Source organism: Hemitrygon akajei, unplaced genomic scaffold (assembly GCF_048418815.1).
Source record: "Hemitrygon akajei unplaced genomic scaffold, sHemAka1.3 Scf000036, whole genome shotgun sequence".
NCBI lineage: Eukaryota > Metazoa > Chordata > Chondrichthyes > Myliobatiformes > Dasyatidae > Hemitrygon > Hemitrygon akajei.
Window position 1 is genome coordinate 456,825 of NW_027331922.1, and position 14,859 is coordinate 471,683.

Genomic DNA, 14,859 nt, shown 5'->3' on the forward strand with positions numbered 1-14,859 from the left:
CCTAATGGCCGACTTCTGCTCCTTTGTCTTATGGTCTTATGGTTAACAGCGCCCCTTTCATGGGAGATTCATTCACAAGATTGCGTGACTGGGATTCCTAATGAACTGGGAATTTGGGCTCTGAGTTGGCTGTGTACAGACCTCAGAGAGCGACAGACGTTGGTTGGAAGTTCGTGACTCCCGGTGTAGTGCACAGATCCGCCCTACTAATTCTGCTCTTTGAGGCAAAGATTTGGATGGAAATCTGGATATTCAACTAGGCTTTGTGTGTTTAATATCCTGTCTCGTAGAGTTAGTGAATTGTTTTATTATTGCCAGATATAGAACAGAGACCAACCAGCAGAGTACAGAAACTGGCTTACAATGTTGACCACAATGCATTCCCTCTGGTATTAGACATTTGAACTTTGGTAAAACGTACTGTCTGTCCACTCAGTCTGTGTCTCTTGTGATCTTAGAAACCTCTGTCGGGTTTCCCGTTCGACATATTAGGAGGATGTCCAACGCCTTCTAATCGTCCCAATGATATGGTGACCAGAACTGTATACAATACGCAGGATGCAGCCTAATCAGAAATTTTGATAAAGCTGCATCATAACGCACTGATCTTTGAACCCCCCAATGATGAAGTCAAACGTGTTATAAGTACCAAACCACTCATCTAAATTGCCACCCGGGTCATCCGGGTCATTTACATACATTACAGAGAGGAGCGGTGCCGGTTACATCCAGGGATACCAGTCACTTCATGGTAGTAGAGTAATGTTTCTTTATTTTGAGTGATCAACCATGGCGGTCCATGAGAATAGGGAAATACACTTGATGAGTAGGGAATTCAATAAAGCATTTAATGCTTCCAATTAGTAGGTTACTCTGTAGAATGGTGGGGGCACAGCGAAATTTGACTGACTGATTTGTGCGCATTGGCAGTGATAATATACGCTGATTAACAAGTTCCCGGGTTGTATATCGCACTGGTTGATGGGAGAAAGGTACATCCGGAGAGACGGAGAAGCAATGAAGCAATGAGGGGTGGATGACTGGACATACTGTTGACTAGGCGGTCGGAGCAAAGGTTGAGGGTTGAAGTTCGTTTCTCAGACTGGAGGCAGCTCATTAGCCGTGTTTACCCAAAGGTCGCTAGTGGGACCTGGGACCTTTGTCAACTATATAGACCATTTGTAACAGATTACACAAGCCGCGGACGATACGTTTGCAGATGACGTGATAAACAGTGCAGACGGTTATCTCTTACAGTGGGATCTCGATTCGCTGGGAAACTGGGCCGAGCAGCAGCAAATACAATTTATTTCCGATAACTGCGAGTTGTCGAATTTCAGAAAGACAAGTCAGGGTGGGACAGTTACAGTGAAGAGAACGAACCCTGGGAAGTGTTATAGAATAGACGGACCCAGGGCTACGGGAAAACGGTTCCCAGAAATTGAGGTCAAGGATAGATAGGGCAGTAAAGATTGCATCTTCGTCAATCAAGGCACTAAGTACAGGGGTCGAGAGGTCACTTTGCAGCTGTACAGGATGTAGGGTAGGCCGATCTTGGAGTATAGTGTTCAGTCTTTGTCCACCTGCTGCAGGTGAAATGCCACTGAGCAGCAACGATTGCAGAGGGAGCTTTACGGGGATACTGCCGAGACTCGAGTTATGGAGATAAGTCAGGCAGGTTAGGATTTTATACCTTGGAGTTCATGGGTGACTGACAGAGGTTTATAAAACCACGTGGGGCAAGACAAGGGGAATGCGCAGAGTCATTTTCTATAGACATGCAGAATCGAGGGTCAGAGCGCACTGTTCTGAGGTGATAGCAGAAATGATTTAACTGCGGACAAGAGTGACATTTTTTTTTTATTAGACGGTGCTCCGTCTGTGGAAGGAACTGCCAGAGAAATGGTCGATGCAGATCTATTAGTACTGGTACAGTTGTGCGTACAGCACGTGCCCGTTCAGAATGGCTTCATCAATGTGAACTCTGACCTGCCTGAGCAGTCACTGGCATTTCTCCTGGTCTCGACGCAATAGGAGGATCATCATCCTTAGCGATGGGAAGTTCATTTTGGCGAAAGTTCAGCTGAGAGTAGGTGGGGTCCAGACCATCTGGGAGAGAAAGCAAGAGAATATGAGCGAGTCAAATAAAAGGGCAAGGGACAGGTAGAGAATGGTGGGGCGGTGTGAGAGAGAGGGAGAAATTATGACAGAGATGAGAAAGTGAGTGCAGAAAGACGTTTAGACTGAGCAGCAGCGAGAGGGATGGATGGAGAGCGGAAATAGGGTGAGAGATGAAGGCGCCGGACAGGAAAATGGCAGCGAATGAGGAGGCAGAACGAAGACAGAAATTCCACAGGCAGTGGGAATGGAGATGAGGGAGCAAGGTTATGAGTTAAGTGGCAATGAGAAGTGTGCGAGCGTTATCGAAAGTGTCAGAGAGAGAGAGGTAGAGTGAGGGTAGAAAAAATGTGGCAGAGGGACAGAGAGGGACAAAGGAGCGAGAGACAATTGGTGAGTGAGAGAGGGATATGGTGTTATTATTTTAGTCGTAGTTGTATCATTGTTTGCAACCTCTGATCTTTTTTTTACACATTGGAAATATGTCGGGCTTGTGGGGATTAACATGGTGTGGGGAGTTTCGCGCTCTACTGTGTTCCTTTCTTCTCTGGCTTCTTGCAAGAGGAAGAGCGGTAGGTAACCTTGTGGTTTTCAGTACCAGAGTCCAGAGTTAAACAAATCACAATATATTTTTACAAAGATGACTCTCAAGTATTCGTTTTTACTTTTTTTTTGTGTGTGATGTGAATGATTGACCTGAATGAAAATGGCTGCTAAATTCATAAGACCATAAGACATAGGAGCAGAAGTAGGCCATTTCGTCCATCGGATATTCTCCGCCATTCAATCATGGGCTGATCCAATTCTCTAGCAATCACCACTCCCCTTCCTTCTCCCCATACCCTTTGATATCTTAGCTAAACTGGAACCTCTCTATCTCTGCCTTAGATGCACACAGTGACTTGGCATCCGCAGCCCTTTGTGCCAACAAATACGGCAGATTTTCCACCCTCTGACTAAAGTAATTTCTCTGCATTTCAGTTCTAAAATGCCGTCCTTCAATCCTGACTCGTGTCCTCTTGTTCCAGACTCCCCTAACGTGGGACATAATGTTGCCATATCTCATCTGTTCAGGCCTTTTAAAATTCGGAATGTTTCTATGAAATCGCCCCCCATTCTCCTGAACTCCAGGGAGTACAGCCCAAGAGTTGCCAGACGTTTAGCGTACGGTAACTTTTAATTCGTGGGACCATTCTCGTGAATCTTCTCTGAGCCCTCTCCAATTCCAATACACATTTTCTAAAATAAAGAGCCCAAAACTGCACACAATCCTCCAAGTGTAATCTCACGAGTGCCTTATAGCGCCTCAAAATCACATCTCTGATCTTATATTCGACACCTCTAGAAATGAATGCCAACATTGCATTCGCCTTCTTGACCATCGACTCAACCTGGAGGTTAAGCTTTAGGGTATCCACACAGACTCCCAAGTCCCTTGTTATCTCTGTATTCTGAACTCCCTCCCCTTCGAAATAATAGTCTGCCCGTTTATTTCTTCCATCAAAATGCATGAACATACATTTCCAACATTGTCTTTCATTTGCCACTTCGTTGCCCATTCCCTTATACGATCTAAGTCTTTCAGCAGGATCTCTGTTTCCTCAACACTACTCGCTCCCCCACCCATAGTTGTGTCATCGGGAAATCATTGGCATTCATCGCAGGAAGCAGCGATTCCAGCACCGAAACCTGTGGAACTCCACTGTAACCGGTAGCCAGACAGAATACGATCCCTTTATTCCCAGTCTGTCTTTCCTGCCGATCAGTCAATGCTCCACACACGCTGGTATGTACCCTATACGTTTATGGGTTCATTTCTTCCTAAGCAGCCTCATGAGCGGCACTTTGCCAAAGGGCTTCTGAAAATCCAAGTTCACCATGTCTACTGCACTTCCTTGGACTACCCTGCTTGTCGTTCCTTCAAAAAATTGCAGTAGGATATTCAGGCAGGTTTTTCCTTTCAGGAAACCATGCTGGCTTTTGCATATAACCACATAACCATATAACAATTTCAGCTCGGAAACAGGCTATCTCGGCTCTTCTAGTCTGTGCCGAACGCTTACTATCACCTCTTCCCACCGACTTGCACTCAGCCCATAATGCTCCATTCCTTTCCTGTCCACATACCTATCCATTTTTAATGACAATATCGAACCTGCCTCTGCCACTTCTACTGGAAGCTCCATCCACACAGCAACAACTCTCTGATTAAATAAGTTCCCCCTCCTGTTACCCCTAAGCTTTTGTCCCTTAACTCTTAAATCATGTCCTCTTGTTTGAATCTCCACTATTCTTAATAAAAAGCCTATCCACGTCAACTCCATCTTATCATTGGCCGCCAGGTATTCTGTATTATCATTTATAACAATGGATTCCAACAACTTCCCAACCTCTGCCGTCTATAGCTTCCTTTTCTGCAGCGTACATCGTCGCTAAATAGAGGATTCATTTTTCTAGTTATTCGGTGCAATGCTAGCATCTATCGAATTTTGAAAGATCATTGTCAATGCCTCTGTAATCTGTCCAGCTACTTCAGTTCAAAACCCGAGGGTGCATTCCATCTGGTATAGAGATTTCTCCACCTCAGACTTTCCAGATCTTCCTGAGCACCGTCTCATTCCTAATTTTCACTGCAGACATCACTTCCCTGACACTCTTTCATGTTCCAGGAAGGAAGCCATCGAACTGGAAATGAGTGCACGTGGAGATTTTCGACGTCGTTGCCGGGAATTCAGGGACTGAGTTAGGGAAAGAGGATGGGTTGATTGCGACTTTATTCCTTGATACGCAGGGATGACCTTTCAGGGGTATATAAAGCCACGAGGGGCACAGACAGAGTGAATGGACACAATTATTTCCCCTGGACTTGGACAATCGAGGACCAGAGCGCACAGGAGTAAGGATAGAGGGGAAAAAGATTCAATTGGTGAGCCGATTGACAACCGTTTGTTACCCAGATGGTGGTCAGTCTGTGCAACGAGCTGCCTGGGAACTGGTGGAGAAGAATGCCTCACACAATAGGGCCTTTGGGAGTATGACATGAGAACCATCTGGAATGACGTGGTTGTTGCATCACTGACCTGTTTGTGTATTGGTGAGGCGTTCGACTTTCCGAATGTTCAGCTCGGTGTAGGTGGAGGTCAGTTGGTCTGCGAGAGAGAGATAAACAAGGATGAGTGAGGTGCAGAGGGAAAGGATGAGAGTACAGAGAGGGGGGAGAGAGTGTTGGCGGAATACGAGAGGGATGAAGGGAGAGAGGCAAGAGAAGGAAGCGACAGGGAGTTCACCGACAGAGATGATGAAATGGTGTGGTTGAGAGAGGGGTGATGGAAGCGGGTCGATGGGATGGAAAATGCAAGAGAATGGGGAAAAGTGAATGAGGAGAGATAGGGGAGAGAGAGGAGATAAAGTGGGAGTAAAGAAGGATAAAGAAGGGAGAGAGGTAGTCAGCGGGAAGAATGGATTGAGAGGCAAGATAGAGGGGTGAGAGAGTAGAAAGTGTAGGGAGGAGAAATGTGGGAGAGGGAGGGTGGAAGAGACAAACGGAATGAGAGAGTGAGGGAAAGAGTGCAGAACGGAGAGCGAGAGTGAGAGACCGGGGCAGGGTGACAGAGGGGAGAGGATTCAGAAAGTGAGCAATGAGAGACGGAAGAGATAATAGGGAAGAAGGAGTAGAGAGATGCTGGGAGATAGTTAGAGAGCAGACGCCCTCTCATCCTCTCACATTGCTCCCTCCTAGTCATCACTCCTGCGAGTTCCCTCCGACATATTCTCAAACAGCGAATCGTTAGTGTCAGCCGTAAGTTTGCCCTGAGGTTTCTCGACAGGAATGGACACATTACATGAACACAGTCAAGGCAACAAAGATGAAACTGAGCTCCATCTCTACGGAACTCGGGCTCAGAGACGGTCTTGAATTTATGCTCCGCGTACGATACATCAGGTTCAGCTGGGAGCAGAACAGTCAGGTTCAAAATGGCTGAGGCTTCCTCATCATCGACCCAGCGCGCACACCGGAGATCACCACACCGCCCCATCACACACTCCCGGGGTCAGACACAAACTGAATCTCCATCCACACCGTCCCATCACATTCTCCCGGGGTCAAACACAGAGTGAATCTCCCTCCACACCGTCACATCACTCACTCCCGGGGTCAAACACAGAGTGAATCTCCCTCCACATCGTCCCATCACACACTCCCGGGGTCAGACACAGAGTGAATCTCCATCCCCCCGTCCCCTCACACACTCCCGGGGTCAGACACAGAGAGAATCTCCCTCCACACCGTCCCATCACAGACTCCCAGGGTCAGGCACAGAGTGAATCTCCCACCCCACTGTTCCATCACACACTCCCGGGGTCAAACACAGAGTGAATCTCCCGCTGCAGCGACTCACACTCCCGGGGAAAGACAGAGAGTGAATCTCCCTCCACACCGTCCCATTACACACTGCCGGGGTCAAACACAAAGTGAATCTCCCTCCACACCGTCCCATCACACACTCCCGGTGTCAGACACAGAGTGAATCTCCCACCCCACTGTTCCATCACACACTCCCGGGGTCAAACACAGAGTGAATCTCCCGCTGCAGCGACTCACACTCCCGGGGACAGACACAGAGTGAATCTCCCTCCACACCGTCCCATCACACACTCCCGGGGTCAGACACAGAGGGAATCTCCTTCCACACCGTCCCATCACACTCTCCCGGGGTCAAACACAGAGTGAATCTCCCTCCACACCGTCCCATCACACACTTCCGGGCTCAGACACAGAGTGAAGCTCCCTCCCCACTGTGTCATCACAAACCGCCGGGGTCAAATACAGAGTGAATCTCCCGCTGCAGCTTCTCACAGCCCTGGGTTCAGTCACAGAGTGATGCTCCCTCCCCACTGTGCCATCACAGACCCCCGGGGTCAAGTGCGGAGGGGGTTTCCATCCACACTGTCCATCACACGCTGTGGGAGGCAGACTCAGATTGATTCTCCCTCCCTCCGTCTTTCTGCCCCACTCACCTCGGGAAGGAGCCAGTGAGCCAGTTTTTCTGGGTTTCTTTTTCATGTAGGTCTCGCTGTCGTCCATCCTGTCGAGGATTCTCTGCGTCTCTGAGCTCAGGAAGGAAAAGCAACCATTGTCAGAGGAAGCCTGTTTTGACAAGGGAGTCAGGCCGACACCAACAAACACGAGCTGAGCAGCTGATAAAGAGAGGAAATGAGAGCAGGGGGTGGGGTAGGTGCAGCGGAGAGGGATTCAGAGAGAATGGACTTCAGTAAGTCCTTTCACTAGGTCCCACATGGGAGGTTAGTTAGGAAGATTCAGTTGTTTGGATTAGACATTGGCTCAACCGGAGAAGAAAGAAAGTGGTAGTGGATGATTACTTCTCTGAGTGGAGGCCTGTGACTAGTGGTGTGCCATCGGGATCCGTGCTGGTTCCATTGTTATTGGTCGCCTATATCAATGATCTGGATGATAATGAGGTAAACTGGATCAACAAATTTGCTGATGATGCAAAGATTGGAGGGGTAGTGGACAGTGAGGAAGGTTTTCAAAGCTTGCAGAGGGATTTGGACCAGCTGGGAAATTGGGCTGAAAAATGACAGATGGAGTTTAACGCAGACAAGTGTGAGGTATTGTGATTTGGAAGGATAAACCAAGGTAGAAGATACAAGGTATATGGTAGGGCACTGAGGAGTGCAGTAGAACAGAGGGATCTGGGAATACAGATACAAAATTCCCTAAAAGTGACGTCACAGGTAGATCGGGGAGTAAAGAGAGCTTTTGGTATATTGATGAGTTTGTATAAGGCTTTGGTGAGGCCGAATTTGGAGTATTGTGTGCAGTTTTGCTCACCGAATTACAGGAAGGATGTTAATAAGGTTGAAAGAGTGCAGAGAAGGTTTACAAGGATGTTGCCGGGACATCAGAAACTGTGTTACAGACAGAGGTTGCATAGGTTAGGACTTTATTCCCTGGAGCGTAGAAGAATTCGGGGAGATTTGATAGTGCTATATAATATTATAATGAGGATAGATAGAGTGAATGCTAGCAGGGTTTTTCCACTGAGACTGGGAGAGAAAGAGAAAAGAGGACATATGTTAAGGGTTAAGGGGGGAACATTTAAAGGGAACATTAGGGGGTACTCTTCAAGCTGAGAGTGGTGACACTGTGGAATGAGCTGCCATGTGAAGTGGTAAACGCGGGCTCACTTTTAACTTTTAAGAAAATCTTGGACAGGTACATGGATGAGAGGGGTATGGAGGGATATGATCCAGGTGCAGGTCAGTGGGACTAGGCAGATAAATGGTATGGCACAGCCAAGAAGGGCCAAAAGACCTGTTACTGTGCTGTAATATTCTATGGTTCTAATTAAATAGAGGGGAAGCTCAAGCAGTTCGTTGCTTAACAGTCAGAGGGAGAAAGTGACGCTGACTAGACAGACAGTGCAGAGCACCCTTGCAGCCATTCCCGTGAGGAATATATATATATATATATATATATATATATATATATATATATATATATATCTATATCTATATCTATATATATACCGCATGGATACTGTTTGTGGGGACGACCGACTAGGGGTGAGACACGGTGGCAGGGCCTCCAGCACTGAGTCTGACCCTGTGGTGCAGAACGGTGGACGGAGAAGAGCAGAGCTGTCCTCATTGGGGATTCTATCGACAGGGGAGCAGACAGGAGGTTTTGTGGACGTGAGAAGGACATCCGCATGTTTGGTTGCCTCCCGGGTGCCATGGCCTGGGATGTCTCTAACCGGGTGCATGACATCCTGGTACAAAAGGGAATGAAACCAAAAGTCGTGAAACATGTTGGTACCAACGACATAGGCAAGAAGATGAATGTCGTCTTGAAGTGTGAATTTCGGGAACTTGGTAGAAGATTGAAGATCAGGACCTCAAATGCGGCCTTCTCAGATTGTAAAAATTGGAGGAGACGGCAGTTGAATGCGTAGCTGTGGAGTAGGTGCAAGGGGCAGGGTTTTAGATTTTTAGGTTCCTTGTGATCTCTTCTGGTGAACGTGGGGCCTGTACAGATTGGATGGGTTGCACGTGAACTCGAGGGGGAGCAATAACCTTGCAGGTAGTATTTGCTAGCATGGTCCGGGAGGGTTTAAACTAAATTGCAAGGGGAAAGTGACCTGGAGCGATAGAAATGTGGAAGAAGTGCATGGAGTAAAGCCAGATCTAACATATCGAGAGTATTTGAGGAAAGAGTAGAAGAATAAATGGTGTAAAGGTAGTAAGGTAGAAGGACTAAAGTGCTTGTACTTCAATGCAAGAAGCATCAGGAACAAAGGTGATGAACTGCGAGCTTGGATACATACATGGAATTATGATGTAGAGGCCGTGATAGAAACTTGGCTGCATCAGGGTAGGAATGGATTCTCAATATTCCTGAATTCCAGTGCTTTAAGCAGATAGGGGGGCAGGGGGATGAGGGATAGCATTACTGGTCAGGGATACTATTACAACTACAGAAAAGGTGGATAATGTCGCAGGCTCCTCTTTTGAGTCAGTATGTGTGTAAGTCAGGAACAGGAAGGGAGCAGTTACCCTATTGGGCGTATTCTCTAGGCACCCTGGTAGCAGTAGAGATACAGTGGAATAGACTGGAATGCAGATTTTTGAAAGGTGTTAAAATAATAGGTTTTTAGCATGGGTAACTTAACATCCCTAATATTGATTGGTACATGATTAGATCCAATGGATAAGACGGGCCAGGGTTTGTTACGTATGTCCGGGATGGATTCCTGTCACAATATGTTGACAGGCCGACTGGAGCGGAATGCCCTACTAGATCTAGTATTAGGTAAGGAATCGGGTCAGATCATAGATCGCTCAGAGGGTGACCATCTGGGGGACAGTGACCACTGCTCTTTGGCATTTAGCATTGTCATAGAAAAGGATAGAATCAGAGAGGACAGGAACATTTTTAACTGGGGAAGGGCGAATTAAAACGCTATAAGGCTAGATCTTGCGGGTGTGAATTGGGATGATGTTTTGCAGGGAATGTACTATGCACATGTGGTGGATGTTAACTGATCTCTTGCAGGAAGTTCGGGATAAATTTGTCCTGGTGAGGAAGATAAAGAATGGTAGGGTGAAGGAACAATTGTTGACTATTGAGGTCGAAAATCTTGTCAGGTGGAAGAAAGCAGCATGCCTGATGTTTAGGAATCACGAATCAGATGGGTCTATTGAGGAATATAGGGTAGCAAGAAAGGAGCTTAAGAAGGGGGCTGAGGAGAGCAAGAAGGGGGGCAAGAGAACGTCTTGGCGAGTAGGGCAAAGAAAAACCGCAAGGCATTCTTCAATTATGTAAAGAACAAAAGGATGACAGGAATGAAGGTAGGACCGATTTGAGATAAAGGAGGGAAGGTGTACCTGGACGCTGTGGAAGTGAGCAAGGCCCTCAATTAATACTGTTCTTCGGTATTCACCAAAGAGTGGGCACTTGATGGCGGTAAGGACAATATGAGTGAGGTTGATGTTCTGGAGCATATTCATAACAAGTGTGAGGAGGTGTTGGATTTGTTAAATGCATTGGGACCGATAGGTCCCCAGAGCCTGACGGAATATTCCTGCTGCACCACGAGGCGAGGGAAGAGCAGGATCATTAAGTCCCCGTTATCCATCGGAATGGTACTGGAGGATGTGAGAGAGTTGAATGCTGTCCTCCTGTTCAAAAAAGTTAATAGGGATAGTCCGGCTAATTATAGACCAGTAAGCATCACATCTGTGGTGGGAAAGCTGTTGGAAAAGATTCCTAGAGATTGGATCTATGGGCATTTAGAGAATTGTGGTCTGATCAGGAACAGTCAGCATGGCTTTGCGTGAGGGCAGATCGTGTCAAACAAGCCTGACAGAATCTTTGAGGAGACGACCAGGCATAGAGTTGAGGGCAGTGCCGTGGATGTGATCCACTTGGGTTTTAGTGAGGTATTTGGCAACGTTCCACACGGTAGGGTTATTCAGAAAGTCTGATGGCATTGGACCCAGGGAAGTTCGGTCAGTTGAAATTATAATTGGGAGGACTGTAAGGAGCAGAGGGTGTGGTGGAGGGAGTACATTCGGATTAGTTGGTTGAAGACCAGTGGTGTCCCACAAGGATCGGTTCAGGGACCTCTATTGCTAGTGATTTTTATTAACGGCCTGAATGTGGGGGGAAGAAGGGTGGGTTGGCAAGTCTTCTGACAACACAAAGGTTGGTGATGTTGTGGATAGTGTGGAGGATTGTCGAAGATAACGGAGAGACATTGATAGGATGCAGAAGGTGGGCTGAGAAGTGGCAGTTGGAGTTCAACCATGAGAGGTGTGAGGTGATATATTTTGACCCAGACCCGCCTATTACAGTCTATCATTTTCGCATTTCCCCTTCCCCCCCACTACTTTCAAATCTCTTAGTATATTTCCTTTCATTTAGTCCTGACGAAGGATCTCGGCCCGAAACGTCAATAGTGCTTCTCCTTATAGATGCTGCCTGGCCTGCTGTGTTCCACCAGCATTTTGTATCGGTTGTTATCATGGGTGACTTTAACTTCCCTAATATTGATTGACACCTGATTCGTTCCAATGGTTTAGACAGGGCAGAGTTTGTTAAGTGCGTCGAGGTCGGATTCCTGTCACAGTATGTTGACAGGCCGACTGGGGATGCCATACTAGATCTAGTATTCGGTAACGAACCGGCTCAGGGCACAGATCTCTCAGTGGGTGAGCATCTGGGGATAGTGAACACCGCTCGGTGGCCTTTAATATTATTATGGAAAAGCATAGAATCAGAGAGGACAGGAACAATTTTAATTGGGGAAGGTGCGAATTATGAAGCTATAAGGCTAGAAATTGCGGTTGTGAATTGGGATGATTTGTTTTTTACAGGGAAATGTACTATGGACATTTGGTCGATGTTTCGCGATCTCTTGCAGTAAGTTACGGTTAAATTTCTCCCGGTGAGGAAGATAAAGAATCATCGGGGGAAGTAACCATGTGTGAAACTGAGGTAGAGTATCTTATCATATGGAAGAAGACAGCAGACGTGAGGTTTATGAAGCCAGGATCAGATGAGTCCATTGAGGAATATAGGGTAGCAAGAAAGAAGCTTAAGAAGGGGTTGAGGAGAGCAAGAAGGAGGAATGAGAAGGCCTTGGCATGTAGGGTACAGAAAATTGCCAAGGCATTCTTCAATTATGTGAAGAACAAAAGGATGACAGCAGTTAAAGTAGGGCCGATTAGAGATAAATGTGGGATAATCTTTCTGGAGGCTGTGGAAGTGAACGAGCTACTTAATGAATACTTCTCTACGGTATTCACCAAAGAGAGTGGACTTGATGACGGTGAGGACAATATGAGTGAGGTTGATGTTCTGGAGCCTCTTTATATTTAGGGAGAAGATGTGTTGGAATTGTCAAAATACATTAGGACGGATAAGTCCCCGGGGCCTGACGGAATATTCCACAGGCTGCTCCACGAGGCAAGGGAGGAGATTGCTGAGCTAGGAACTTTATGTCCTCGTTGGCCACGGGAATGCAACCGGAGGATTGGAGGGAGACGAATGTTGTCCCTTTGTTCAAGAAAGTTAATAAGGATAGTCCGGGTAATTATAGACCAGAGAGCCTTACGTCTGTGGTGGAAAAGCTGTTGGAAAAGATTCTTAGAGATAGAATCTGTGGGCATTTAGAGAATAATGTTCTGATCAGGAACAGTGAGCAAGCCTGATAGAGTTTTTTTTTAGGAAGTGAACAGGCGTATATATGAAGGTGGTTCAGCGGATGTGACCTACATGAATTTTAGTAAGGCATTTGACAAGGTTCCGCACGGTAGGCATTTTCAAAAATTCAGAAGGAATGGGATCCAGGGAAGTTAGTCCAGGTGGATTCAGAATTGGCTTGCCTTCCGAAAGCAGAGGGTCGTGGTGGAGGGAGTACATTAGGATTGGATGGTTATGACCAGTGGTGTCCCTCAAGAAACGGTTCTGTGACCTCTTCTTTTAGGGATTTTAGTTAAGTTCCTGGATGTGGGGGTAGAAGGGTGGGTTGGCAAGTTTGCAGAAAACACAATGGTTGGTGGTGTTCTGGATAATGTTGAGGATTGTCGAAAATTGCACAGAGACATTGATAGAATGCAGAAGTGGGCTGAGAAGTGGCAGTTGGAGTTCAACACAGTGAATTGTGAGCTGCTACATTTTGGAAGGACAAACTCGAAGGCAGAGTACAAACTAAATGGCAGGATACTTGGGAGTGTATACTTGGGAGTGACGAAGAGTCTCGGCCCGAAACGTTGACTGTTCGTTTCAATGGATGCTGCCCGTCCTGCTGAGTTCATCCAGCTTGCTTGTACATCGCTAAGTGAATGTGCCTGTCAGAGATGGTATGTGTGTGTGTGTGTGTGTGTGTGTGTGTGTGTGTGTGTGTGTGTGTGTGTGTGTGTGTGTGTGTGTGTGTGTGTGTGTGTGTGTGTGTGTGTGTGTGTTTGTGTGTGTGTGTGACCGGATGGTGTGTGATGCGGGAAGACCAAGGAAGGGGAGGAGAGAAGAGGCCAGGAAAGCGTGTTAAGATTGCAGATACTGATGCAAGTGGTGTGGAGGCACACGACCGGCCTGTGCATACAGAGCTGTGAACAGATTCAGATCATGGTCATAGATATCCAGCGAAAGGGGCGAGGTGTAAAGCTGGACGTCATCACTCCCTCATATTTCCCAGTTTTGCCTGTAACACAAAGGGGGCGGGGAGTAGGGAGCAGGAGAGAGCGACGTAGGTGGGATGCGTTCAGCGGATGGAGTCTATCATGCGGACGGAGAGAGGGGGGAGGAAACTTACGGGATGTGAGAGGGGCTAGAGAGAGTGTGTGATATAGAGACGGCAGAGAAAAAGAGGAGATAGAGAGAGTAAGTAAGAGACATAGAGAGTTGGGGTATACAGAGAAAGTGTGTGTGGGCGTTTGAGTGAGAGAGAGAGACAGAACAATAACCCCTGGACCGTACGAACAAACACTCCCGGGGTGAGTCAAAATGTGTAACTCACTCCACACCATCCCATCACACAATGCCAGGGTACGACACAGAGTGCAACTCTATCCACTCCGTCCCATCACACACTCCCGTGGTCAGACACAGAGTGAATCTCCCTCCACACGTCCTATCACACACTCGTGGGGGTCAGACACAGAGTGAATCTCCCTCCACATCATCCCATTACACACTCTCGTGGTCAGACACAGAGCGAAGCTCCTTCCACCCAGTCCTATCAGACAATCCCGGTGTCAGACAAAGAATGCAGCTTCCCTAAATATTATCCTAACACACTCACGGGGTCAGACATATAAAGTAGCTCGCGCACCATCGCAGCACACTCTACTGGAGTCATAAAAATTCGCAAAGTTATCCCTCCTCTGATCGCCCACTCACCAGTACTCAACCATTCGGCGTTCCTGTAGTCTCGAAGTGAATGTGCCTCTCGGAGATGGTCTCTGTGTGTGTGTGTGACCGGATGCTGTGCTGCGAGAAGAAGGAAGGGGAAGAGTGAGAGGCCAGAGAAAGGGTGTTAAGATTGCAGAAACTGAATCAAGTGGTGTGGAACCACACGGCCGGCCTGTGCATACAGAGCTGTGGAGAGGCTCAGATCCTGGTGATAGATATCCAGTGTAAGGGCGAGGTGTAATACTAGACGTCATCTCTCCCTGATACCAAAACAATTGCCTGTGACACAGGGAGGGGGAAGGAGG

General features: G+C 47.2%; 1 protein-coding gene across 1 annotated transcript in view; it reads right to left on the reverse strand.

Annotated features, from left to right (window-relative positions):
• Nucleotides 1-14,808, reverse strand: part of LOC140720079 (uncharacterized) — a 42,075-nt gene extending 27,267 nt beyond the window's left edge. The window contains exons 1-4 of the mRNA XM_073034978.1: nt 14,543-14,808; nt 7,138-7,227; nt 5,199-5,267; nt 1,990-2,109 (exon numbers count right to left, since the gene is read on the reverse strand). Of these exons, the coding sequence (XP_072891079.1) occupies nt 1,990-2,109; nt 5,199-5,267; nt 7,138-7,204 (256 nt within the window). The 5' untranslated portion in view covers nt 7,205-7,227; nt 14,543-14,808. The remainder of the gene's footprint in view (nt 1-1,989; nt 2,110-5,198; nt 5,268-7,137; nt 7,228-14,542) is intronic.
• Between the last annotated feature and the right edge of the window lie 51 nt (nt 14,809-14,859).